This window comes from Zonotrichia leucophrys, chromosome 2, assembly GCF_028769735.1.
Source record: "Zonotrichia leucophrys gambelii isolate GWCS_2022_RI chromosome 2, RI_Zleu_2.0, whole genome shotgun sequence".
Lineage (NCBI taxonomy): Eukaryota > Metazoa > Chordata > Aves > Passeriformes > Passerellidae > Zonotrichia > Zonotrichia leucophrys.
The window spans coordinates 152,681,028-152,706,479 of record NC_088171.1 but is presented as its reverse complement, the minus strand read 5'-3'; the positions used below and the strand labels follow the sequence as shown (position 1 = coordinate 152,706,479).

The following is a 25,452-nucleotide window of genomic DNA, read 5'->3' as shown; positions in this document are numbered from 1 at the left end:
GGTAAGTTTTCCATGGATTTCACCGAGATAAATTCCTGATGGATTTTTCCAAAGGGTCAATCCTTGGGGAACATCCTGCTCCAAAGGTTTGATTCTCCATGGGATTCCTCCCAGGAATCTGCTCCTTTTTTTTTTTTTTCCATGGAATCTTCAGATCCTTGCCAAGATCCAGCTCCAGGACGAGCTTGGAATTTTTGGGAATTTCCACTCCAGCACCATGGAATCGTCTCCAGACTCGTTTCTCTGCAAAATTCCCGCTCTGGAATTCCTGGATTGGTTTCTTCCGACTTCAATCTCATTCCAGAAGCGACGCCGCCGTTCCCGACGGGATCGGGAGAAGCTTCCGGAAACTTCCCGGAGCCTCCCGGGATTTTGGCCAAGCAAAGCCAAAATTCCTGATGGAAATTCCAATTTTTCTGATGGAAAAACACCCGGATGGGCTGGAAAAATAACGGAATGGGAGGAAAAACACCGGGATGAGGCGGAAAAATAATGGAATGAGGGGAAAATATCGGGATGAGGGGGAAACTTTTGGGATGAGGGGAAAACTATTGGGGCGGGGAGGAAAAAACTCAAACCGTGGCAGAAAAACTACGAAATTGGGGAAAAAAAAACTTGGGATGGGGAGGAAAAAAATCCGGGATGGGGAGGAAAAAAATACTGAGAACAGGTGGAAAAGCACCGAAAAAAAAGGGGAAAACCACTGGAATGAGGTGGAAAAAAACCAGGATGAGCTGGAAAAAAATACTGAGAACAGGTGGAAAAGCACCGAAAAAAAAGGGGGAAAACCACTGGAATGAGGTGGAAAAAAAACCAGGATGAGGTGGAAAAAAATACTGAGAACAGGTGGAAAAGCACCGAAAAAAAAGGGGAAAAAACCACTGGAATGAGGTGGAAAAAAAACCAGGATGAGCTGGAAAAAAATACTGAGAACAGGTGGAAAAGCACCGAAAAAAAAGGGGAGAAAAACCACTGGAATGAGGTGGAAAAAAAACCAGGATGAGCTGGAAAAAAATAACGGTGAGGAAAAAAACAGGTGGAAAAGCACTGAAAAAAAAAGGGAAAATCACTGGAATGAGGCGGAAAAAAAACCAGGATGAGGTGGAAAAAAATACTGAGAACAGGTGGGAAAAGCACGAAAAAAAGGGAGAAAACCACTGGAAGAGGTGGAAAAAACCAGGATGAGCTGGAAAAAAATACTAGAACAGGTGGAAAAAAAACGGGAGGTAAAAAAAACCACTGGAATGAGGTAGGAAAAAAAACACGGATGAGGTGGAAAAAAACATAGGAAAATAGGTGGAAAAGCACTGAAAAAAAGGGGATAAAACCACTGGAATGAGGTGGAAAAAAAAGGGGATAAAACCACCGGAATGAGGTGGAAAAAGACCAGGATGAGGTGGAAAAAAATACTGAGAACAGGTGGAAAAGCACCGAAAAAAAACCGGGAAAAAACCACCAGAACGAGGCGGAAAAAAACGCCCGGAATTCCGGAAAAGGACGCGGCGCCGCTTTCCCAGCGCGGAGGAGGCTCCGAGGTTTTTCCATTTTTCGGGAATCACAAGGAGAAGTAGTCCAGCGTGCCGTGGCCGTAGGGGTTGTAAGTCCAGACGAGGTCGGTGCGGCCGGAGCTGGCCAGCAGCTGCGAGATCTCGGCCGTGGCCGCCGCCAGGCGCTCGCCGTCCATGGGCTCCTCGTAGATGCGGCGCGAGCCCGGCACGCGGCGCGGCGGCTCCGGCTTGTAGCAATCCACGGGGAAGGGATAAACCACCAGGCGCAGCTCGGGCAGCTCCAGGGTTTTGTGGAGCAGATCCTTGAGCGCCGCCGTGGACAGGGAGTTGCCGTAGAGTCCCAGGAAGCGCAGGCGGGAGCAGCGGCGCAGCGTCGGCAGCAGCGCGTCCAGGTGGGAGTCGGCCATGCGGCATTCCATGAGATCCAGGTGCAGCAGCGAGGCCGAGGTCTCCTCCAGGAGCAGCCGCAGCGGCTCCAGCAGGCCCTGGGAGAAGTCGTGGCCGCTCAGGTCCAGGCGCTTGAGGGCCGGCGCGTGGAAGCTCTGGGAGAGGAAGGCGAGGTCGGCGGGAACGAGGGAGCAGAAGGCCAATTCCAAGCTTTCCAGCGGCGCCTGGAGGTCGCTGCGGGCAGGGAAAAGGGACAGGTCAGGGTTGGGTGGGATTCGGGAGGAATGAGAGCTGGGAGTGCATCCGTGCGATCGTGGGATTGTGGGGTGGGTGTGGTTGGGAAGGAGCTCCAAGACCATCAAGGTCAAGGTTTGAGATCATGGAATGATGGGATAATGGGTACATGGATTGTGGAATGACTGAGTTGAGAAAGGCTCCAAGACCATCAAGTCTGACCTCTGAAAATCCCGGGAGTTTGGAATGATGGGATCATGGAATTGTGAATATGGAGGTGGGAAGGTCTCCAAGACCGTCAAGGTCAAAGTTTGAGATCATGGAATTGTGGGATCCCTGGAGTTATGGAATGGCTGAGGTTGGGAAAGGTCTCCAAGATCATCAAGTTCAAGGATTGAGAATCGTGGAATGATGGGATCATGGAGTCATGGAATTGTGGAATCAAATTGTGGAGTTACGGAATGACTCAGGTTGGAAAAGGTCTCCAACACCATCAGGTTTGACCTCTGAGGATCGTGGAGTTATGGAATGGCTGAGGTTGGGAAACCACAACCATGAAGATCAAGGTTTGAGAATCATGGAATGTGAGATCACAGAGCCTTGGAATGCTGGAATGGCTGAGGTTGAGAAAGATCTCCAAGAAAACCAAGTTTGACCTCTGAAAATCCTGGGATTTTGGAATGATGGAGTGATGGGATCATGGAATGACTGAGTTTAGGAAAGGTCTCCAAGAACATCAGTAAGATTAAACTCTGAAATGGAGATATTGGCACGAATTGTGGAATCCAATCGTGAAATTATGGAATGGCTGTGGTTGGGAAAGAGCTCCAAGAACATCAAGTCTGACCTCTGAAAATCCTGGGATTTTGGAGTTATGGGGTCATGGAATCATGGAATTACTCAGGGCAGGAAAGGTCTCCAAGAACATCAAGGTCAAGGTTTGAGAGTCATGGAATTGTGGGATCATGGGGTCATGGAGTTATGGAATGGCTGAGGTTGGGGAAAACCTCCAAGAACATCAAGGTCAAGGTTTGAGAATCATGGAATTGTGGAATGTGGGACCATGGAGTTCTGGGATCCTGGGATCTGGGGCCACAATCCATGGAATTGTGGAATGTGGGACCATGGAATGCTGGGATGGATCCCAGGGCTCTGGAGCCGTGCAGAGACTCTGTGGGAGAGGAAGGCGAGGTCGGCGGGAACGAGGGAGCAGAAGGCCAATTCCAAGCTTTCCAGCGGCGCCTGGAGGTCGCTGCGGGCAGGGAAAAGGGACAGGTCAGGGTTGGGTGGGAACACGCGGGGAAAGAGCTCCAAGAACATCGAGTGTGAGCTCTGAAAATCCCGGGATTTTGGAATTATGGGATCATGGAGTTATGGAATGATGGAGGTTGGGAAGGAGCTCCAAGACCATCAAGGTCAAGGTTTGAAACTCATGGAATGATGGGATCATGGAGCCATGGAATTGTGGAATGGCTGTGGTTGGGAAAGAGCTCCAAGACCATCAAGTTTGACCTCTGAAAATCCTGGGATTTTGGAGTTATGGGGTCATGGAATCATGGAATTACTCAGGGCAGGAAAGGTCTCCAAGAACATCAAGGTCAAGGTTTGAAACTCATGGAATGATGGGATCACAGAGCCATGGAATTGTGCAATGGCTGTGGTTGGGACAGAGCTCCAAGAACATCGAGTTTGACCTCTGAAAATCCTGGGATTTTGGAATGATGGGATCATGGAGTTATGGAATGGCTGAGGTTGGGGAAAACCTCCAAGAACATCAAGGTCAAGGTTTGAGAATCATGAAATTATGGAATGTGGGATCATGGAGTTCTGGGATCTTGGGATCTGGGACCACAATCCATGGAATTGTGGAATGTGGGACCATGGAATGCTGGGATGGATCCCAGGGCTCTGGAGCCGTGCAGAGACTCTGTGGGAGAGGAAGGCGAGGTCGGCGGGAACGAGGGAGCAGAAGGCCAATTCCAAGCTTTCCAGCGGCGCCTGGAGGTCGCTGCGGGCAGGGAAAAGGGACAGGTCAGGGTTGGGTGGGATTCGGGAGGAATGAGAGCTGGGATTGCATCCATGGGATCGTGGGATTGTGGGGTGGGTGTGGTTGGGAAGGAGCTCCAAGACCGTCAAGGTCAAGGTTTGAGAGTCATGGAATTGTGGGATCGTGGGGTCATGGAGTTATGGAATGATGGAGGTTGGGAAAGGTCTCCAAGAACATCAAGGTCAAGGTTTGAAACTCATGGAATGATGGGATCACAGAGCCATGGAATTGTGCAATGGCTGTGGTTGGGAAAGAGCTCCAAGAACATCGAGTTTGAGCTCTGAAAATCCTGGGATTTTGGAGTTATGGGATCATGGAGTTATGGAATGGCTGAGGTTGGGAAAGGTCTCCAAGAACATCAAGTCTGACCTCTGAAAATCCCGGGATTTTGGAGTTATGGGGTCATGGAGTTATGGAATGGCTGAGGTTGGGAAAGAGCTCCAAGAACATCGAGTTTGACCTCTGAAAATCCTGGGATTTTGGAGTTATGGGGTCATGGAATCATGGAATTACTCAGGGCAGGAAAGGTCTCCAACACCATCAAGGTCAAGGTTTGAGAATCATGGAATGATGGGATCATGGAATTGTGGAATGGCAGAGGTTGGGAAAGGTCTCCAAGAAAACCAAGTTTGACCTCTGAAAATCCTGGGATTTTGGAATGATGGGATCATGGAGTTATGGAATGGCTGAGGTTGGGAAAGGTCTCCAAGAACATCAAGTTCAAGGTTTGAGAATCATGGAATTATGGAATGTGGGATCATGGAGTTCTGGGATCTTGGGATCTGGGACCACAATCCATGGAATTGTGGAATGTGGGACCATGGAATGCTGGGATGGATCCCAGGGCTCTGGAGCCGTGCAGAGACTCTGTGGGAGAGGAAGGCGAGGTCGGCGGGAACGAGGGAGCAGAAGGCCAATTCCAAGCTTTCCAGCGGCGCCTGGAGGTCGCTGCGGGCAGGGAAAAGGGACAGGTCAGGGTTGGGTGGGAACACGCGGGGAAAGAGCTCCAAGAACATCGAGTGTGAGCTCTGAAAATCCCGGGATTTTGGAGTGATGGGATCGTGGAGTTATGGAATGGCTGAGGTTGGGAAAGGTCTCCAAGAACATCAAGTTTGACCTCTGAAAATCCTGGGAGTTTGGAGTGATGGGGTCATGGAGTTATGGAATGATGGAGGTTGGGAAGGAGCTCCAAGAACATCAAGTTGAAGGATTGAGAATCATGGAATTATGGGATCACAGAGCCATGGAATTGTGGAATGGCTGTGGTTGGGAAAGATCTCCAAGAACATCCAGTTTGACCTCTGAAAATCCTGGGATTTTGGAGTTATGGGGTCATGGAATCATGGAATTACTCAGGGCAGGAAAGGTCTCCAAGAACATCAAGGTCAAGGTTTGAGAATCATGGAATGATGGGATCATGGGGTCATGGAATTGTGGAATCCAATCGTGAAATTATGGAATGGCTGAGGTTGGGAAAGAGCTCCAAGAACATCAAGTTTGACCTCTGAAAATCCTGGGATTTTGGAGTTATGGGGTCATGGAATCATGGAATTACTCAGGGCAGGAAAGGTCTCCAAGACCATCAAGTTCAAGGTTTGAGAATCATGGAATTATGGGATCATGGAGTCATGGAATTGTGGAATCAAATTGTGGAATTATGGAATGGCTGAGGTTGGGAAAGAGCTCCAAGAACATCAAGTTTGACCTCTGAAAATCCTGGGATTTTGGAGTTATAGGATCATGGAATTATGAAATGATGGATGTTGGGAAAGGTCTCCAAGACCATGAAGTTTGACCTCTGAAAATCCTGGGATTTTGGAGTTATGGGGTCATGGAATCATGGAATTACTCAGGGCAGGAAAGGTCTCCAACACCATCAAGGTCAAGGTTTGAGAATCATGGAATTATGGGATCATGGAGTCATGGAATTGTGGAATCAAATTGTGGAATTGTGGAATGACTGAAGTTGGGAAAGAGCTCCAAGAACATCCAGTTTGACCCCTGGAAATCCTGGGATTTTGTATGATGGAGTTATGGGGTCATGGAATTATTTAGGTTGGGAAAAACCTCCAACATCATCATTTTTGACATTTGAGGATCATGGGATCATGGAGTTACGGATCCATGAGATTTGTGGGGTCGTGGAGTTGCGTGGTCATGGAATCATGGAATTATGGAATGGCTGAAGTTGGGAAGGATCTCCAAGAACGTCAGGTTTTACCTTTGAGAATCATGGAATTGTGGGGTCATGGAATTGTGGGGTTATGGGGTGTTGGGATCATGGAGCCATGAAATTACGGGATCATGGAGTTATGAGGTCATGGAGCCATTGTCTGACATCATCAAATCCAACCTTTGGGAATCCTGGAATCAAGGAATTATGGGATCACGGAGTTATGGAATCATGGACTATTGGGATAACGGGATCATGGGAACCTGGGATCGTTAAGGTTGGAAAAGATCCTCAAGACCATCGAGCCCAAACCTCGGGAATCTTGGAATCGCCGAATTCTGGGATCATGGAATTATGGGATGATGGAATCTTTGAGTTGTCAACTATTGGGACAACGGAACCATGGGATTATGGGAACATTGGGATAATGAATTCCTGAAATCAATGGATCATCCAGGTTGGAAAAGATGCTCAAGACCATCGAGCCTTAGGGAATCTTAGGAATCTTGGGAATCTTAGGAATCTTGGAATTAAGGAATTATGGAATTTTGAATTTATGGGAGAATGGAGTCCTAAACTGTTGGGATAACAGAACTATGGGAACCTGGGATCATTAAGGTTGGAAAAGATCTCCAAAACCATCGAGCACAAACCTTGGGAATCGTGGACCAAGGAATTCTGGGATCATGAAATTATGGGATGATGGAATCTTTGAGTTGTCAACTATTGGGACAACGGAACCATGGGATTATGGGAACATTGGGATAATGAATTCCTGAAATCAATGGATCATCCAGGTTGGAAAAGATGCTCAAGACCATCGAGCCCAACCTTAGGGAATCTTAGAATTAAGGAATGATGGAATCTTGAATTTATGGGAGAATGGAGTCATAAACTGTTGGGATAACAGAACTATGGGAACCTGGGATCATTAAGGTTGGAAAAGATCTCCAAAACCATCGAGCACAAACCTTGGGAATCTTGGAATCGGGGAATTCTGGGATCATGGAATTATGGGATGATGGAATCTTTGAGTTGTCAACTATTGGGACAACGGAACCATGGGATTATGGGAACATTGGGATAATGAATTCCTGAAATCCATGGATCATCCAGGTTGGAAAAGATGCTCAAGACCATCGAGCCCAACCTTAGGGAATCTTGGAATTAAGGAATTATGGAATTTTGAATTTATGGGAGAATGGAGTCCTAAACTGTTGGGATAACAGAACTATGGGAACCTGGGATCATTAAGGTTGGAAAAGATCTCCAAAACCATCGAGCACAAACCTTGGGAATCTTGGAATCGGGGAATTCTGGGATCATGAAATTATGGGATGATGGAATCTTTGAGTTGTCAACTATTGGGACAACAGGATAATGGAATCATGGGAACATTGGGATAATGAAATCCTGGAGCCGTGGGATCACTCAGGTTGGGAAAGTCCATCGAGCCTGACCTTTGAGACTCCTGGAATTCTGGGATCATGGAATTCTGGGGTAATAGAATGGCTGAGTCATGAATTATTGGGATAACAGAACCACGGGATCTTGTGAATGTTGGGATAATAAAATCCTGGAATGACGGGGCTAAAATTGTGAAAGACTTTCAAGATTGTCAGGTTCAGCCTTTGAGAATCCAGAGATTATGGAATTCTGGGATCATGGAGTCACTGAGTCACGAACTATTGGGATAACAGAATCATGGGAATATTGGGATAATGAAATCATGGAATCAAGGGATCATTAAGATTGGAGAAGACCTCCAAGACCATCGAGCCCAACCTTTGGGAATCTTGGAATGGCAGAATTATGGGATAATGGAATCTTTGAGTGATAAACTATTGGGATGATGGGATCATGGGAATGTTGGGATAATGAAATCCTGGAATTATGGGATCACTTAAGTTGGAAAAAATCTCCAAGATCATCAAGTTCAGCCTTTGAGAATCTTGGAATCACAGAATTTTGGGATCATGGAATTCTGGGATCATGGAATCACTGAGTCATGAACTATCGGGATAACAGAATCATGGGAACATTGGGATAATGAAATCATGGAAGCAAGGGATCATCAAGATTGGAGAAGACCTCCAAGACCATCGAGACCAACCTTTGGGAATCCTGGAATTGTGGAATTATGGGATAATGGAATCGTTGAGTGATAATCTATTGGTATGAGGGAATTGTGGGATCATGGAAATATCAGGATAATGAAATCCTGGAATGATGGGATCACTAAGATTGGAGAAGACCTCCAAGATCATCAAGTTCAGCCCTTGAGAATCTTGGAATCACAGAATTTTGGGATCATGGAATTCTGGGATCATGGAATCACTGAGTCATGAACTATTGGGATAACAGAATCATGGGAACATTGGGATAATGAAATCATGGAATCAAGGGATCATTAAGATTGGAGAAGACCTCCAAGACCATCAAGCCCAACCTTTGGGAATCTTGGAATGGCGGAATTATGAGATCATGAATTTATGGGAAGATGGAATCGTTGAGTCATAGGATATTGGGATAATGGGATCGTGGGAATACTGGGATAATGAAATCATGGAATCATGGAGTCACTGAGATTGGAGAAGACCTCCAAGATTATCGAGACCAACCTTTGGGGATCTTGGAATCGTGGAATTATGGGATCATGAATTTATGGGATAATGGAAGCGTTGAGTCATAAACTATTGGGATGATGGGATCGTGGGAATGTTGGGATAATGGAATCCTGGAATTATGGGATCACTTAAGTTGGAAACAATCTCCAAGATTATCAAGTTCAGCCTTTGAGAATCCTGGAATCACTGAAATCTGGGATCTTGGAATGATGGGACAATGGAATCACTGAGTCACGAACTATCGGGATAACGGAATCACGGGAACATCGGGACAATGAAATCCTGGATCCACGGGATCACTGAGGCTGGGAAAGACATCCAAGAGCATCGAGCCCGACCTTTGAGACTCCTGGAATTCTGGGATCATGGAATTATGGGATAATAGAACAGCTGAGTCATGAACTATTGGGATAACAGAACCACGGGATCTTGTGAATGTTGGGATAATGAAATCCTGGAATCATGGGGCTGCTAAGATTGGAAAAGACTTTCAAGATTGTCAGGTTAGGACTTTGAGAATCCTGGGATCATGGAATTCTGGGATCATGGAGTCACTGAGTCATGAACTATCGGGATAACAGAATCATGGGAATATTGGGATAATGAAATCATGGAATCAAGGGATCATTAAGATTGGAGAAGACCTCCAAGACCATCGAGCCCAACCTTTGGGAATCTTGGAATCGTGGAATTATGGGATAATGGAATCGTTGAGTGATAATCTATTGGTATGAGGGAATTGTGGGATCATGGAAATATCAGGATAATGAAATCCTGGAATCATGGAGTCACTAAGATTGGAGAAGACCTCCAAGGTCATCAAGTTCAGCCTTTGAGAATCTTGGAATCACAGAATTTTGGGATCATGGAATCACTGAGTCATGAACTATCGGGATAACAGAATCATGGGAACATTGGGATAATGAAATCATGGAAGCAAGGGATCATCAAGATTGGAGAAGACCTCCAAGACCATCGAGACCAACCTTTGGGAATCCTGGAACCAAGGAATTCTGGGATCTTGGAATGATGGGACAATGGGATCACTGAGTGATGAATTATCCAAATAACGGAATCACGGGAACGTCGGGACAATGAAATCCTGGGAAAGACCCCCGAGCCCCCCAACCGTCGGGAGCTCACCAGAGGATCTGGCGCAGGTTCCCGGAGAGCCGGGAGGATCCCAGGTTGAGCTCGCGCAGGCTGGGCAGCATTCCCAGCTGCCCGGCCAGGCACCGGATGCCGATGGCGGATTCGGGCGTGGGGCGCCGCACGTCCACGTTGCTGTACTGGAGCTTGAGGCTGCGCAGCTCCGGGAAGCGCGAGAGGTGCGGCAGGATCACCGAGAGCCCGGTCAATCCCAAATTGCGGAAGCGCAGATCCACCCTGCGCACGCAGGAGGGGTCCAGAGTTTCCAGCAGGCCGACGATTCCGGCCAGCGAGAGCTTTTCCGCCTGGAGCTCGCGGCACTTGAGGCGCAGCGGGCCGGCGGCCCCGGGCTGCAGCGCGTCGCGCAGGATCCCGTAGGACGTCCCGTTGACGAACAGGTCGGCGTGGACGTCGACGCCCGGGGGCTGCGGAGCGGCCGCGGCCGTGGCGGCGCCCGAGCGGCCTTTGTGCCGCTTGGATCCGCGCCGCTGGAATTCCCGCTGGTGCTTGGACACCTCCACGCAAGCCTTGGCCAAAGCCACCGTGCCCGACCACACGCTCATCCCGTCCGGAGCGCGGCCGGCCGGGTCGTCCGGAACTCCCGTCACGTCCAGCACGCGGAGGCGGCACCCGCTGGGAGGAAAAAATGGGAGGAAATCATCAGAAATGGGAAGAAACAATCAAAAACAGGGAGGGAACCATCAAAAACGGGAAGCATCAAAAACAGGATGGAACCACCAAGGAAGGAACCATCAAAAACAGGAAGGAACCATCAAAACCAGAAGGAAACCATTAAAGATGGGAAGAAACCATCAGAAACTGGAAGGAGCCATCAGAAATGGGAAAACCATGAAAAACAAGAAGGAAACCATGAAAAATGGGAAGGAACCATCAAAAATGGGAAGGAACTGTCAAGGAAGGAACCATCAAAAATGGGAATGAACCATCAAAAACAGGATGGAACCACCAAGGAAAGAACCATCTATAATGGCAAGAACCCATCAAAACCAAGAAGGAACCATCAAAAACAGGAAGAAACCATCAGAAACAGGATGGAACCACCAAGGAAGGAACCATCTAAAAAGGGAAGAAACTATCAAAAATGGGAGGAAACCATCAAAAATGGGAAGGGAACATCAAGGATGGAACCATCAAAAACAGAAGGAAACCATTGCAACACTGGAGGAACCACCAAAACCAACGGAGGAACCTCAGGAACGGAGGAGGTGCCCCCATCCCGACGTTCCAGGAACCATCAAGGATGGAACCATCAAAACCAGGAACCATCAAAAACAGAAGGAAACCATCACAACCTTGGAGGAACCACCAAAACCAACGGAGGAACCTCAGGAACGGAGGAGGTGCCCCCATCCCGACGTTCCTGGAACCATCAAGGATGGAACCACCAAAACCAGGAACCATCAAAAACAAGAAGGAAACCATCACAACCTTGGAGGAACCACCAAAACCAATGGAGGAACCTCAGGAACGGAGGAGGTGCCCCCATCCCGACGTTGCCCAGAACCCACCTGGCGTCGTGGCCGGGCTCCTCCAGCTGCCGCCGCAGCTGCGCCACCACGGAAACAAACCATCAAAACCAGGAAGTAACCAACAGGGATGGAACATCAAAAATGGGAAGGAACCATCAAGGATGGAACCATCAAGAACAAGAATGAACCATCAAAAATGGGAGGGAACTGTCAAGGTAGGAGTCATCTAAAATGGCAAGAAACCATCAAAAATGGGAAGGAACCATCAAAAATGGGAAGGAACCATGAAAAATGGGAACCATCAAAACCAGGATGGAACCACCAAGAAAGGAACCATCTGAAGTGGCAAGAACCCATCAAAACCAAGAAGGAACCATCAAAAACAGGAAGGAACCATCAAAACCAAGAAGGAAACCATCAAAAACAGGAAGGAACCATCAAAAATGGGAAGGAACTGTCAAGGAAGGAACCATCAAAAATGGGAAGGAACCATCAAAAACAGGATGGAACCACCAAGGAAGGAACCATCTAAAAAGGGAAGAAACGATCAAAAATGGGAGGAAACCATCAAAACCAAGAAGATACCATCAAAAATGGGAAGGGAACATCAAACATGGCAATAAACCATCAAAAACAAGAAGGAAACCATCACAACCTTGGAGGAACCACCAAAACCAATGGAGGAACCTCAGGAACGGAGGAGGTGCCCCCATCCCGACGTTGCCCAGAACCCACCTGGCGTCGTGGCCGGGCTCCTCCAGCTGCCGCCGCAGCTGCGCCACCACGGAAACAAACCATCAAAACCAGGAAGTAACCAACAGGGATGGAACATCAAAAATGGGAAGGAACCATCAAGGATGGAACCATCAAGAACAAGAATGAACCATCAAAAATGGGAGGGAACTGTCAAGGTAGGAGTTATCTAAAATGGCAAGAAACCATCAAAAATGGGAAAGAACCATCAAAAATGGGAAGGAACCACCAAAAATGGGAGCCATCAAAAACAGGATGGAACCACCAAGGAAGGAACCATCTAAAATGGCCAGAAGCCATCAAAACCAAGAAGGAACCATCAAAAACAGGAGGGAATCATCCAAAATGGAACCATCAAAGATGGGATGGAACCGTCAAGGAAGGAACCATCTAAAGTGGCAAGAAACCATCAAAAATGGAAGGAAACCATCAAAACCAAGAAGATACCACCAAAAACGGGAAGGAACCATGAAAAATTGGAACCATCAAAAACTGGGATGGAACCACCAAGGAAAGAACCATCTATAATGGCAAGAACCCATCAAAACCAAGAAGGAACCATCAAAAACAGGAAGAAACCATCAAAAATGGAAAGGAACTGTCAAGGAAGGAACCATCAAAAACAGGACGGAACCACCAAGGAAGTAACCATCTAAAAAGGGAAGAAACTATCAAAAACGGGAGGAAACCATCAAAACTAAGAAGATACCATCAAAAATGGGAAGGAACCATCAAAAATGGGAATGAACCATCAAAACCAGAAGGAAACCATCACAACCAAGCAAGAACCACCAAAACCAATGGAGGAACCTCAGGAACGGAGGAGGTGCCCCCATCCCGACGTTCCAGGAACCATCAAGGATGGAACCACCAAAACCAGGAACCATCAAAACCAGAAGGAAACCATCACAACCTTGGAGGAACCACCAAAACCAACGGAGGAACCTCAGGAACGGAGGAGGTGCCCCCATCCCGACGTTCCAGGAACCATCAAGGATGGAACCATCAAAACCAGGAACCATCAAAAACAGAAGGAAACCATCACAACCTTGGAGGAACCACCAAAACCAACGGAGGAACCTCAGGAACGGAGGAGGTGCCCCCATCCCGACGTTGCCCAGAACCCACCTGGCGTCGTGGCCGGGCTCCTCCAGCTGCCGCCGCAGCTGCGCCACCACGGAAACAAACCATCAAAACCAGGAAGTAACCAACAGGGATGGAACATCAAAAATGGGAAGGAACCATCAAGGATGGAACCATCAAGAACAAGAATGAACCATCAAAAATGGGAGGGAACTGTCAAGGTAGGAGTCATCTAAAATGGCAAGAAACCATCAAAAATGGGAAGGAACCATCAAAAATGGGAAGGAACCATGAAGAATGGGAACCATCAAAACCAGGATGGAACCACCAAGAAAGGAACCATCTAAAATGGCAAGAACCCATCAAAAACAGGAAGAAACCATCAAAAACAGGAAGGAACCATCAAAAATGGGAAGGAACTGTCAAGGAAGGAACCATCAAAACCAGGATGGAACCACCAAGGAAGTAACCATCTAAAAAGGGAAGAAACTATCAAAAATGGGAGGAAACCATCAAAAATGGGAAGGAACCATCAAGGATGGAACCATCAAAACCAGGAAGTAACCAACAGGGATGGAACATCAAAAATGGGAAGGAACCATCAAGGATGGAACCATCAAAACCAGGAACCATCAAAACCAGAAGGAAACCATCACAACCTTGGAGGAACCACCAAAACCAATGGAGGAACCTCAGGAACGGAGGAGGTGCCCCCATCCCGACGTTGCCCAGAACCCACCTGGCGTCGTGGCCGGGCTCCTCCAGCTGCCGCCGCAGCTGCGCCACCACGGAAACAAACCATCAAAACCAGGAAGTAACCAACAGGGATGGAACGTCAAAAATGGGAAGGAACCATCAAGGATGGAACCATCAAAACCAGGAACCATCAAAAATGGGAGGGAACTGTCAAGGTAGGAGTCATCTAAAATGGCAGGAAACCACCAAAAATGGGAAAGAACCATCAAAAACGGGAAGGAACCATGAAAAATGGGAACCATCAAAACCAGGATGGAACCACCAAGGAAGGAACCATCTAAAGTGGCAAGAACCCATCAAAACCAAGAAGGAACCATCAAAAACAGGAAGGAACCATCAAAAATCAGAAAGAGCCATCAAAAATGGGAAGGAACCATCAAAAAGGGGGGGAACCATCAAAACCAGGATGGAACCACCAAGGAAGGAACCATCTAAAATGGCAAGAGCCCATCAAAACCAGGAAGGAACCATCAAAAATGGGAAGAAACCATCAAAAATGGGAGGAAACCATCAAAAATCAGAAAGAGCCATCAAAAATGGGAAGGAACCATCAAAAATGGGAGGAACCATCAAAAATGGGAAGGAACCATCAAAAACAGGAAGGAACCATGAAAAATGGGAACCCTCAAAAATAGAATGGAACCACCAAGGAAAGAACCATCTATAATGGCAAGAACCCATCAAAACCAAGAAGGAACCATGAAAAATGGGGGGAACCATCAAAAATGGGAAGAAACCATCAAAAACAGGATGGAACCACCAAGGAAGGAACCATCAAAAATGGGAAGGAACCATCAAAAATGGGAAGGAACCACCAAGGAAGGAACCATCTAAAAAGGGAAGAAACGATCAAAAATGGGAGGAAACCATCAAAAATGGGAAGGAACCATCAAGGATGGAACCATCAAAACCAGGAACCATCAAAACCAGAAGGAAACCATCACAACCTTGGAGGAACCACCAAAACCAATGGAGGAACCTCAGGAACGGAGGAGGTGCCCCCATCCCGACGTTGCCCAGAACCCACCTGGCGTCGTGGCCGGGCTCCTCCAGCTGCCGCCGCAGCTGCGCCACCACGGCCAGGATGACGGCCTGGACGCAGAGCTTGCAGGGATGGTCCCGCAGCAGCTCCCGGCGCCCCACCAGCCGCTGGAAGTTGAGCACCGGGAACGGCCACGCGGCCACCAGGTCCCGCAGCACCAGGGGCCGCCCGTCCAGGAACGCCGCCTGGAACAGGATGGGGTAGAGGTGGGCGGGCATGGCGGGCAGCAGCACGGGCAGCGGGTGCTGGGCCACCATGCGGCGGGCACAGAGGAACAGCAGCGAGTCCGAGTAGCCTGGCGGGAGCTGGCGCTTGGGGATGCACGGCGGGATCTGGGTGGAGCGGCTGCGCGACGGAGCCATGGCGGTGATGGGAGAACGTTCCGGAATTCCGGGGGTTTGCCGACGCTGGAAGCTGTGGGAGAAATGAGGTGGTGAGAGAAGGTTCCGGAATTCTGGGGGTTTCTCCCGCTGCTGGAAGCTGTGGGAGAACATTCCAGAATTCCGGGGTTGTCCCCACCACTGTAAGCTATTGGAGAATTGGGGTAAGGGGAGAACGTTCTGGAATTGCAGGGGTTGTCCCCACTGGAAGCTGTGGGAGAAATGAGGTGGTGAGGAGAACGTTCCGGAATTCCAGGGGTTGTCCCCACCACTGTAAGCTATTGGAGAATTGGGGTGGGGAGAGAACGTTCCGGAATTCTGGGGTTTGTCCCCCGTCGCTGGAAGCTGTGGGAGAAATGGAGTGTTTGGGAGAATGTTCTGGAATTCTGGGTTTGTTCCCCGTCGCCAGAAGCTGTAGGAAAAATGAGGTGGCAAGAGAAGGTTCCGGAATTCTGGGGGTTGTCCCCACTGGAAGCTGTGGGAGAAATGGGGTGGGGAGAGAACGTTCCAGAATTCCGGGGGTTTCCCGACGCTGGAAGCTGTGGGAGAAATGAGGTGGGTGAGAGAACGTTCCGGAATTCCAGGGGTTGTCCCCACCACTGTAAGCTATTGGAGAATTGGGGTGAGGGGAGAACGTTCCGGAATTCCAGGGTTGTCTCCACCACTGTAAGCTATTGGAGAATTGGGGTGGTGAGGAGAACGTTCCGGAATTCCAAGGGTTGTCCCCACCACTGTAAGCTATTGGAGAATTGGGGTGGGGAGAGAAGGTTCCGGAATTCCGGGGGTTGTCCCGCCGTCAGAAGCTATGGGAGAATGTTCCGGAATTCCGGGGTTTCCCGATGCTGGAAGCTGTGGGAGAAATGGGGTGGTGGGAGAACGTTCTGGAATTCCGGGGGTTGTCCCCACCAGTGTAAGCTATTGGAGAATTGGGGTGGGGAGAGAACGTTCCGGAATTCCAGGGGTTGTCCCCACTGGAAGCTGTGGGAGAAATGAGGTGGGTGAGGAGAACATTCTGGAATTCCAAGGATTGTCCCTATGACTGTACGCTACTGGAGAATTGGGGTGAGAACGTTCCGGAATTCCAGGGGTTGTCCCCACTGGAAGCTGTGGGAGAAATGGGGTGGTGGGAGAACGTTCCAGAATTCCGGGGGTTTCCCGCTGCTGGAAGCTGTGGGAGAACGTTCCGGAATTCCGGGGGTTGTCCCCACCACTGTAAGCTATTGGAGAATTGGGGTGGGGAGAGAACGTTCCGGAATTCCAGGGTTGTCCCGCCGTCAGAAGCTGTGGGAGAACATTCCGGAATTCCGGGGTTTCCCGACGCTGGAAGCTGTGGGAGAAATGGGGTGGTGAGAGAACGTTCTGGAATTCCAGGGGTTGTCCCCACCACTGTAAGCTATTGGAGAATTGGGGTAAGGGGAGAACGTTCCGGAATTCCGGGGTTTCCCGACGCTGGAAGCTGTGGGAGAAATGGGGTGGGTGAGGAGAACGTTCCGGAATTCCGGGGGTTGTCCCCACCACTGTAAGCTATTGGAGAATTGGGGTGGGGAGAGAACGTTCTGGAATTGCGGGGAATTCCTGCCGCTGGAAGCTGTGGGAGAAATGAGGTGGTGAGAGAACGTTCTGGAATTGCGGGGGTTGTCCCCACTGGAAAATGTGGGAGAACATTCTGGAATTCCGGGGTTGTCCTGCCGTCAGAAGCTGTGGGAGAAATGGGGTGGTGGGAGAACGTTCTGGAATTCCGGGGGTTGTCCCCACCACTGTAAGCTATTGGAGAATTGGGGTGGTGAGAGAACGTTCCAGAATTCCAGGGGTTGTCCCCACTGGAAGCTGTTGGGGAAATGGGGTGGGGGTGGGGGTGGGTGGGAAAGGGGGATTGGGGGAAGGGTGAGTGAGGGGAGGGGTCCTAAAAATGGGGGGGGGGAGTGGAGGGACCCCAAAACCTGCCCGGGGACCCCAAAATCGGCCCAGGGACCCCAAAACCTTTCCAGGGACCCCAAAACCTTTCCAGGGATACCAAAACCAGCCCAGGGATCCCCCAAACCTGCCCGGGGACCCCCAAACCAGCCCAGGGATCCCCCAAACCTGCGCGGGGACCCCAAACCAGCCCAGGGATCCCCAAACCTGCGCGGGGACCCCCAAACCAGCCCAGGGATCCCAAAACCAGCCCAGGGATCCCCCAAATCTGTCCGGGGACCCCAAAAGTGGTTTGGGGACCCCAAAACCAGCCCAGAAACCCCTAAACCAGTCCAGGAACCCCAAAAGTGATTTGGGGGAACCCAAAACCAGTTCAGGGACCCCAAAACCAGCCCAGGATTCCCAAAACCAATCCAGGGACCCCCCAAACCTGTCTGGGGACCCCAAAACCAGCCCAGGGACCCCCAAATGTTTCCAGGGACCCCAAAATCGGTTTGGGGAACCCTAAACCTGTCCAGAAACCCCTAAACCAGTCCAGGGACCCCAAAAGTGGTTTGGGGACCCCAAAACCAGTTCAGGGACCCCAAAACCAGCCCAGGATTCCCAAAACCAATCCAGGGACCCCCCAAACCTGTCTGGGGACCCCAAAAGTGGTTTGGGGACCCCAAAACCAGCCCAGGGACCCCCAAACCTGTCCGGGGACCCCAAAATCGCTTTGGGAAACCCTAAACCAGTCCAGAAACCCAAAACCAATCCAGGGACCCCAAAAATGGTTTGGGGACCCCAAAACCAGCCCAGGGACCCCCAAACCTTTCCAGGAACCCCAAAATCGGTTTGGGGAACCCTAAACCTGTCCAGAAATCCCCTAAACCAATCCAGGGACCCCAAAATCGGTTTGGGGACCCCAAAACCAGTCCAGGGATCCCAAAACCAGCCCAGAAACTCCTAAACCAGTCCAGGAACCCCAAAAGTGATTTGGGGGAACCCAAAACCAGTTCAGGGACCCCAAAACCAGCCCAGGATTCCCAAAACCAATCCAGGGACCCCCCAAACCTGTCTGGGGACCCCAAAACCAGCCCAGGAATCCCCCAAACCTTTCCAGGAACCCCAAAATCGGTTTGGGGAACCCTAAACCTGTCCAGAAACCCCCTAAACCAATCCAGGGACCCCAAAAATGGTTTGGGGACCCCAAAACCAGTCCAGGGATCCCCCAAATCTGTCTGGGGACCCCAAAATCATTTCAGGGATCCCAAAACCAGTTTGGGGAACCCCAAAACCAGTTTGGGGAACCCTAAACCAGCCCAGGGATCCCCCAAACCTGTCTGGGGACCCCAAAACCAGTTCAGGGATCCCAAAATCAGTTTGGGGAACCCTAAACCTGTCCAGAAATCCCCTATAAACCAATCCAGGGACCCCAAAAGTGGTTTGGGGACCCCAAAACCGGCCCAGGGATCCCAAACCTGTCTAGGGACCCCAAAATCGGTTCAGGGATCCCAAAACCAGTTTGGGGAACCCCAAAATCATTTCAGGGATCCCAAAACCAGTTTGGGGAACCCCAAAACCAGTTTGGGGAACCCTAAACCAGCCCAGGGATCCCCCAAACCTGTCTGGGGACCCCAAAACCAGTTCAAGGATCACAAACTCGGTTTGGGGAACCCTAAACTGGTCCAGGGACCCCAAAACCAGCCCAGAAACTCCTAAACCAGTTCAGGGACCCCGAAACCAGTCCAGGGATCCCCCACACCTGTCCAGAGACCCCAAAATTGGTTTGGGGAACCCTAAATTAGCCCAGGGATCCCCAAACCAGCCCAGGGACCCCAAAATCGGTTCAGGGATCCCAAAATTGGTTTGGAGACCCCAAACCAGTTGAGGGACCCCAAAACCAGTCCAGGGACCCCAAACTTGGCCCAGGGACCCCCTAAACCAAACCAAAGACCCCAAACCAGTCCAGGGATCCCCAAAAAGAGTTCAGGTAACCCCAAACCAGTCCAGGAAACCCCAAAACCAAACCAAAGACCCCAAACCAGCCCAGGGACCCCAAAACCAGTTCAGAGACCCCAAAACCAATCCAGGGACCCCCAAACCAATCCAGAGACCCCAAAACCAGTCCAGGGACCCCATAACCAGTTTGGGGAACCCCCAGGGACCCCAAAACCAGTTTGGGGAACCCTAAACTGGTCCAGGGTCACCCAAACCAGTCCAGAAACCCCTAAACCAGTCCAGGGACCCCAAAACCAGTTCAGGGACCCCAAAACCATTTTGAGGCACCCTAAACCATAAACCAGTTCGGGGACCCCAAAACCAATCCAGGGACCCCAAAACCAATCCAGAGACCCCAAACCTGTCCAGGGACCCCAAAACCAGTTTGGGGAACCCTAAACTGGTCCAGGCTCACCCAAACCAGTCCAGAAACCCCTAAACCAGTCCAGGGACCCCAAAACCAGTTCAGGGACCCCAAATAATTCTTTATATTTAGAAATATATAATTTATATATTTATATAATAGAAATAAAAGTATATGAATATATACTATTATTATTAATATATTCTATTATTATACTACTTATATTATTATATTATTATCTACTATTATTATTAAAATATACTATCATTATTAATATATTCTATTAATATAATAGAAATAAAAGTATATGAATATATACTATTATTATTAATATATTCTATTATTATACTACTTATATTATTATCTACTATTATTAATATACTATTATTATTAATATATTCTATTAATATAATAGAAATAAAAATATATCTTTATATAATAGAAATAAAAGTAAATTCTTTTATTTCATGCAAACTTTTACAACAATAAATGTCTCTTAATGTTTTACCATGTATGTTTGACAGAGGTGAATACAGCTATTTTATATTTTATTATAATTATATATCATATTTATAAATTTATATATATATTTTAGTATTTTTTAGTGCTAAATAAACAATAGGATAGATGATTTTAAGTAAATTCTTTTACTAGATGCAAACTTTGACAAAGAGGCGAATACAGCTATTTTATATTTTATTATAATTATATATCATATTTATAAATTTAAATATATTTTAGTATTTTTTAGTGCTAAATAAACAATAGGATAGATGATTTTAAGTAAATTCTTTTACTTAATGCAAACTTTTACGGCATTGGACGCATATGGAGAACGCTCTCTTTAAATTTTTGAGGAATTTAGGGTTTTTTTAAAATTTTTTTAATATATATGCATCCAGCTATTTTATATTTTATTATAATTATATATAATATTTATAAATTTATTTATATATTTTAGCATTTTCTAGTGCTAAATAAACAATAGGGTAGATGATTTTAATTAAATTCTTTTACTAAATGCAAACTTTGACAAAGAGGTGAATACAGCTATTTTATATTTCATTATAATTATATATATTTATAAATTTATATATATATATTTTAGTATTTTTAGTGCTAAATAAACAATATGATCGATGATTTTAAGTAAATTCTTTTATTTAATGCAAACTTATAATAAGTGGCTCTTAATGCTTTACTATGTACGTTTGACAAAGAGGTTAAAACAGCTATTTGTTGTGGTATTTTAAATTATTTGTAATTTATATAATTCTAATTATTTATTTTAATAAGCAAATTATTATTTCATTATTATATTTATATTGTATATTATATATTGTATATTGTTTATTAAATATTATATATTACATATTATATATTATATACTATATATTATATATTATAATATACAATATATAATACTATATATTATATATTGTATATTACATGCTTATATTATATATTGTATATTGTTTATTAAATATTATATATTACATATTATATACTATATATTATACATTACTTTATTATTTTACACATTATATATTATATATTATATATTATATACTATATATTATATATCATATATTATATAGCATAATATATAATATATAATACTAATTATTATATATTGTACATTATACACGATATATTATATTTATGTAATATTATATACTATATTATTATATTTATAATATATTATAAATGTATTATTATTCATTATAATGATTTATAATTTATCATTATTTATAATTTAGAATTCTATAGTTCTAAATTAACAATACAATAGATTACTATAACTTATTATATTATTATATTTAATATAATTCTATACAATTTTATGTAATTATGCAATATTAAATGAACAACATAATAGATGATTTAAAGTTTATCTCAACTAATATTACCAAAACTACAATGGGACGCCACAATAATTGTAATTATTTTGAATTTAGGCGACACCCAAGATCACCTCACCAAAATCAGATCAAAATCTGCATTTTGTTCTGTTCTTTGCAGAATTTTATTCATTTTAAATTCAGACTTTTTCACTTCTCTCAGACATTTGACCTGATTCAAAAATGGATTTTTGCTCTTTCTCAGTCCAGAGACCCCAAAACTGGTTTGGGGACCCCAAACCCATCCAGGGATGCCCAAACTTGGCCCAGGCACCCCAAAACCAGTTCAGGGACCCCAAACCAGTCCAGAAACCCCAAAACCAGCCCAGGGACCCCAAATCATTCCAGGGACCCCAAAACCAATCAAGAGACCCCAAACCAGTCCAGGGATCCCCAAAAAGAGTTCAGGTAACCCCAAACCAGTTCAGGGACCCCCAAACCAGTGCAGGGACCCCAAAACCAGTCCAGAACCCCAAAAACCAGTCCAGAGGGACCCCAAAATACTCAGGGACCCCCAAACCCAGAGCAGGGACCCCCAAACCCAGAGCAGGGACCCCAAAATCAGTCCAGAAACCCCAAAACCAGTTCAGGGACCCCAAACCAGTCCAGAGTCCCCAAAACAACTCCAGGGACCCCCAAACTACTCCAGGGACCCCCAAACCCAGAGCAGGGACCCCAAAATCAGTCCAGAAACCCCAAAATCAGTCGAGGGACCCTAAAGCAGTTCAGGGACCCCAAAACCAGTCCAGAGACCCCAAAACTGGTTTGGGGACCCCAAAGCTGTCCAGGGATCCCAAAACCACTCCAGAGATCCCACAAATCCGTCCAGGGATCCCCAAAAAGAGTTCAGATAACCCCAAACCAGTTCAGGGACCCCAAAACCAGTGCAGGAACCCCTAAAAGAACCCAGAGACCCCAAAACCAGTGCAGGGACCCCAAAACCAGTCCAGGGACCCCAAAACCAGTCCAGAAACCCCAAAACCAATCCAGAGACCCCAAAACCAGTGCAGGGACCCCAAACCAGTCCAGAGACCCCAAAACCAATCCAGAGACCCCAAAACCAGTCCAGGGACCCTAAAGCAGTCCAGGAAGCCCAAACCCAGTCCAGAGACCCCAAAACTGGTTTGGGGACCCCACAAAACCAATCCAGGGATCCCCAAACTTGGCCCAGGGACCCCCTAAACCAAACCAAAGACCCCAAAACCAGTCCAGGGACCCCCAAACCAGTCCAGAGACCCCAAAACCAGTGCAGGGACCCAAAACCAGTTTGGGGAACCCTAAACTGGTCCAGGCTCACCCAAACCAGTCCAGAAAGCCCTAAACCAGTCCAGGGACCCCAAATCATTCCAAGGACCCCAAAACCAGTCCAGGGACCTCAAACTCGGCCCAGGGACCCCAAAACCAATCCAGAGACCCCAAACCAGTCCAGGAACCCCCAAATCAGTCCAGGGACCCCCAAACCAATCCAGGGACCCCAAAACCACTCCAGGGATTCCCAAAAAAATGTTTGGAGACCTCTAAACCAGTCCAGGGATCCCCAAACCAATTTGGGGACCCCAAAACCAGACCAGAAACCCCTAAAGCACTCCAGGGACCCCCAAACCACTTGTGGGGACCCCAAAATCGGTCCAGGGATTCCCTAAATCAGTCTGGGGACCCCAAAACCAGTCCAGGGACCCCAAAACGAGTTCAGGGACTTTAAACCAGTCTGGAGACCCCAAAACCAAGTTTGGGGACCCCAAAACCAGTCCAGGGACCCCAAAACCAGTCCAGGGACCCCAAACTCGTCCAGAAACCCCTAAACCCGTCCAGGGATCCCAAACTGGTTTGGAGACCCCTAAACCAGTTGAGGGACACCAAAACCAGTCCAGAAACACCCCAAACCAGTCCAGGGACCCCAAACACTCCATGATCCCCCAAACCCAGTCCAGGGGTCCCCAAAACCACTCCAAGGACCCCTAAAACCAGTCCAGCGATCCCCTAAACCAGTTTGAGGACCCCAAAACCAGTCCAAAGACCCCACAAACCCAGTCCAGGGACCCCCAAACCCCTCCAGGACCCCAAAGTTGTCCCCAAATGAGCCCCGGGACCCCCAAATCCTTCGCGGGCCTCCCCAGAGACCCCCCCCCGCCCCCCCCCCCCACAACCCACCCCAGCCATCCCCTAAATCCACCCCGAGGAACCCCAAATCCCAACCCCCCCCCCCCTTCCCTTGGGGACCCCCCAAAATCCCCTCAGGGACCCGCCGGGATCCCCAATCCAGCCCGTCCCACCCACAGGCTCCTTCCCATCCTCACCAAGTCAGCTCGGGACCCCTCCCCAACCTCTCTGAGCCCCCCCAAGGGGCGCCCCCAGACTCCCAAAGCACCCACAGGGTCCCCCCAATGTGCGGAGCCCCCCCCGGGACCCCCCGAACCCCCAAAGGCGCCGCGGCGCCCCCCCCAACATGGCGCCCCCCACTCACCGCCTGCCCGCAGCCCCCGCCCGCCCCTGCCCCGACGGCAGCTCCGCCTGTGGGGGCTGCGCGCTGCGCCCGCCAATCAGCGAGCGGGATCCGCCCTAAGGGCGGAACAGCGAGATGTGATTGGTTTTTAAAGCTGTCTGTCAAAGTTCATTTTAGCGTCTCATTGGTTGGGGTGTGTGGGCGGGCGAATCGGGGTACTCTGGTGTTTATTGGCTCGTTTTGCTGTCGATCATTAATCCCTGCCTTTCTATTGGCTAGCGTGCGGTCGGAGCGGGAGGTTCGCTCTGAGGCGCCCCCGGTTTCCCCCTCGAGCTCCGCTCGATTCCCGGTCCCGATCCCGGTTCCAGTCAGCGAGCGGGATCCACCCTAAGGGCGGAACATCACAGTTTTATTGGCTATTCTAGCTGTCTGTCAAACTTTATTGTAGCGTCTCATTGGTTGTTGCTATGTGGGCGGGCGCTTTGTGTACTGTGATGTTTATTGGTTTGCGTTGCTGTCAATCACTAATCTCTGCTTTCCTATTGGCTAGCGCGCCGTCGGAGCGGGAGGTTCGCTGTGAGGCGGCCCCGGGTTCCCCCCCGAGCTCCGCTTTATTCCCGGTCCCGATCCCGGTTCCAGTCAGGGAGCGGGATCCACCCTAAGGGCGGAACATCACAGTTTTATTGGCTATTTTTGCTGTCTGTCAAACTTCATCGTGGAGTCTCATTACTTGGTGGTGTTTGAGCGGGCGAATCGGGGTACTCTGATGCTTATTGGCTCGTTTTGCTGTCAATCACTAATCCCTGCATTCTTATTGGCTATCTCGCGGTCGGAGGGGGAGATTCGCTCTGAGGAGCCCCCGGTTTCCCCCCTGAGCTCCGCTCTATTCCCGGTCCCGATCCCGGTTCCACTCAGCGAGCGGGATCCACCCTAAGGGCGGAACATCACAGTTTTATTGGCTATTTTAGCTGTCTGTCAAACTTTATTGTAGAGTCTCATTGGTTGTTGCTATGTGGGCGGGCGCTTTGTGTACTGTGATGTTTATTGGTTTGCGTTGCTGTCAATCACTAATCTCTGCTTTCCTATTGGCTAGCGCGCCGTCGGAGCGGGAGGTTCGCTGTGAGGCGGCCCCGGGTTCCCCCCCGAGCTCCCCGGTCCCGATCCCGGTCCCGATCCCAGTTCCAATCCCGGTCCCAATCCCCGATCCCGCCGCCACCGGGA

General features: G+C 48.3%; 1 protein-coding gene across 3 annotated transcripts; it reads right to left on the bottom strand.

The window, feature by feature from the left end:
* Positions 1-1,443: 1,443 nt before the first annotated feature.
* On the bottom strand, positions 1,444-24,328 carry LOC135444721 (leucine-rich repeat-containing protein 14-like). 3 transcript variants are annotated; one of them, XM_064706807.1, is made up of 4 exons: positions 24,253-24,328; positions 15,235-15,663; positions 10,120-10,758; positions 1,444-2,129 (listed from the first exon to the last, which is right to left on the bottom strand). In XM_064706807.1, the coding sequence occupies exons 2-4, from the start codon at positions 15,609-15,611 to the stop codon at positions 1,556-1,558; spliced, it is 1,590 nt and encodes a 529-aa protein (XP_064562877.1). In that variant the 5' UTR covers positions 15,612-15,663; positions 24,253-24,328; the 3' UTR covers positions 1,444-1,555. The 3 variants fall into 3 exon arrangements, with proteins under 3 accessions (XP_064562877.1, XP_064562876.1, XP_064562878.1); XM_064706806.1 differs by lacking the exon at positions 24,253-24,328 and having other exon boundaries at positions 15,235-15,787; XM_064706808.1 differs by lacking the exons at positions 1,444-2,129; positions 24,253-24,328 and adding an exon at positions 4,872-5,124 and having other exon boundaries at positions 15,235-15,787.
* Between the last annotated feature and the right edge of the window lie 1,124 nt (positions 24,329-25,452).

Excerpts from the sequence above, each read along its gene's own strand:
- LOC135444721 (XM_064706806.1), bottom strand. The coding sequence starts at position 15,743 with ATGTTCTCCCACAGCTTCCAGCAGCGGGAGAAACCCCCAGAATTCCGG. Across the intron at positions 10,759-15,234 it reads GAGCCCGGCCACGACGCCAG|CGGGTGCCGCCTCCGCGTGC; the intron begins GTGGGTTCTGGG and ends TTTTCCTCCCAG. Across the intron at positions 2,130-10,119 it reads AACCTGCGCCAGATCCTCTG|CGACCTCCAGGCGCCGCTGG; the intron begins GTGAGCTCCCGA and ends CCCTGCCCGCAG.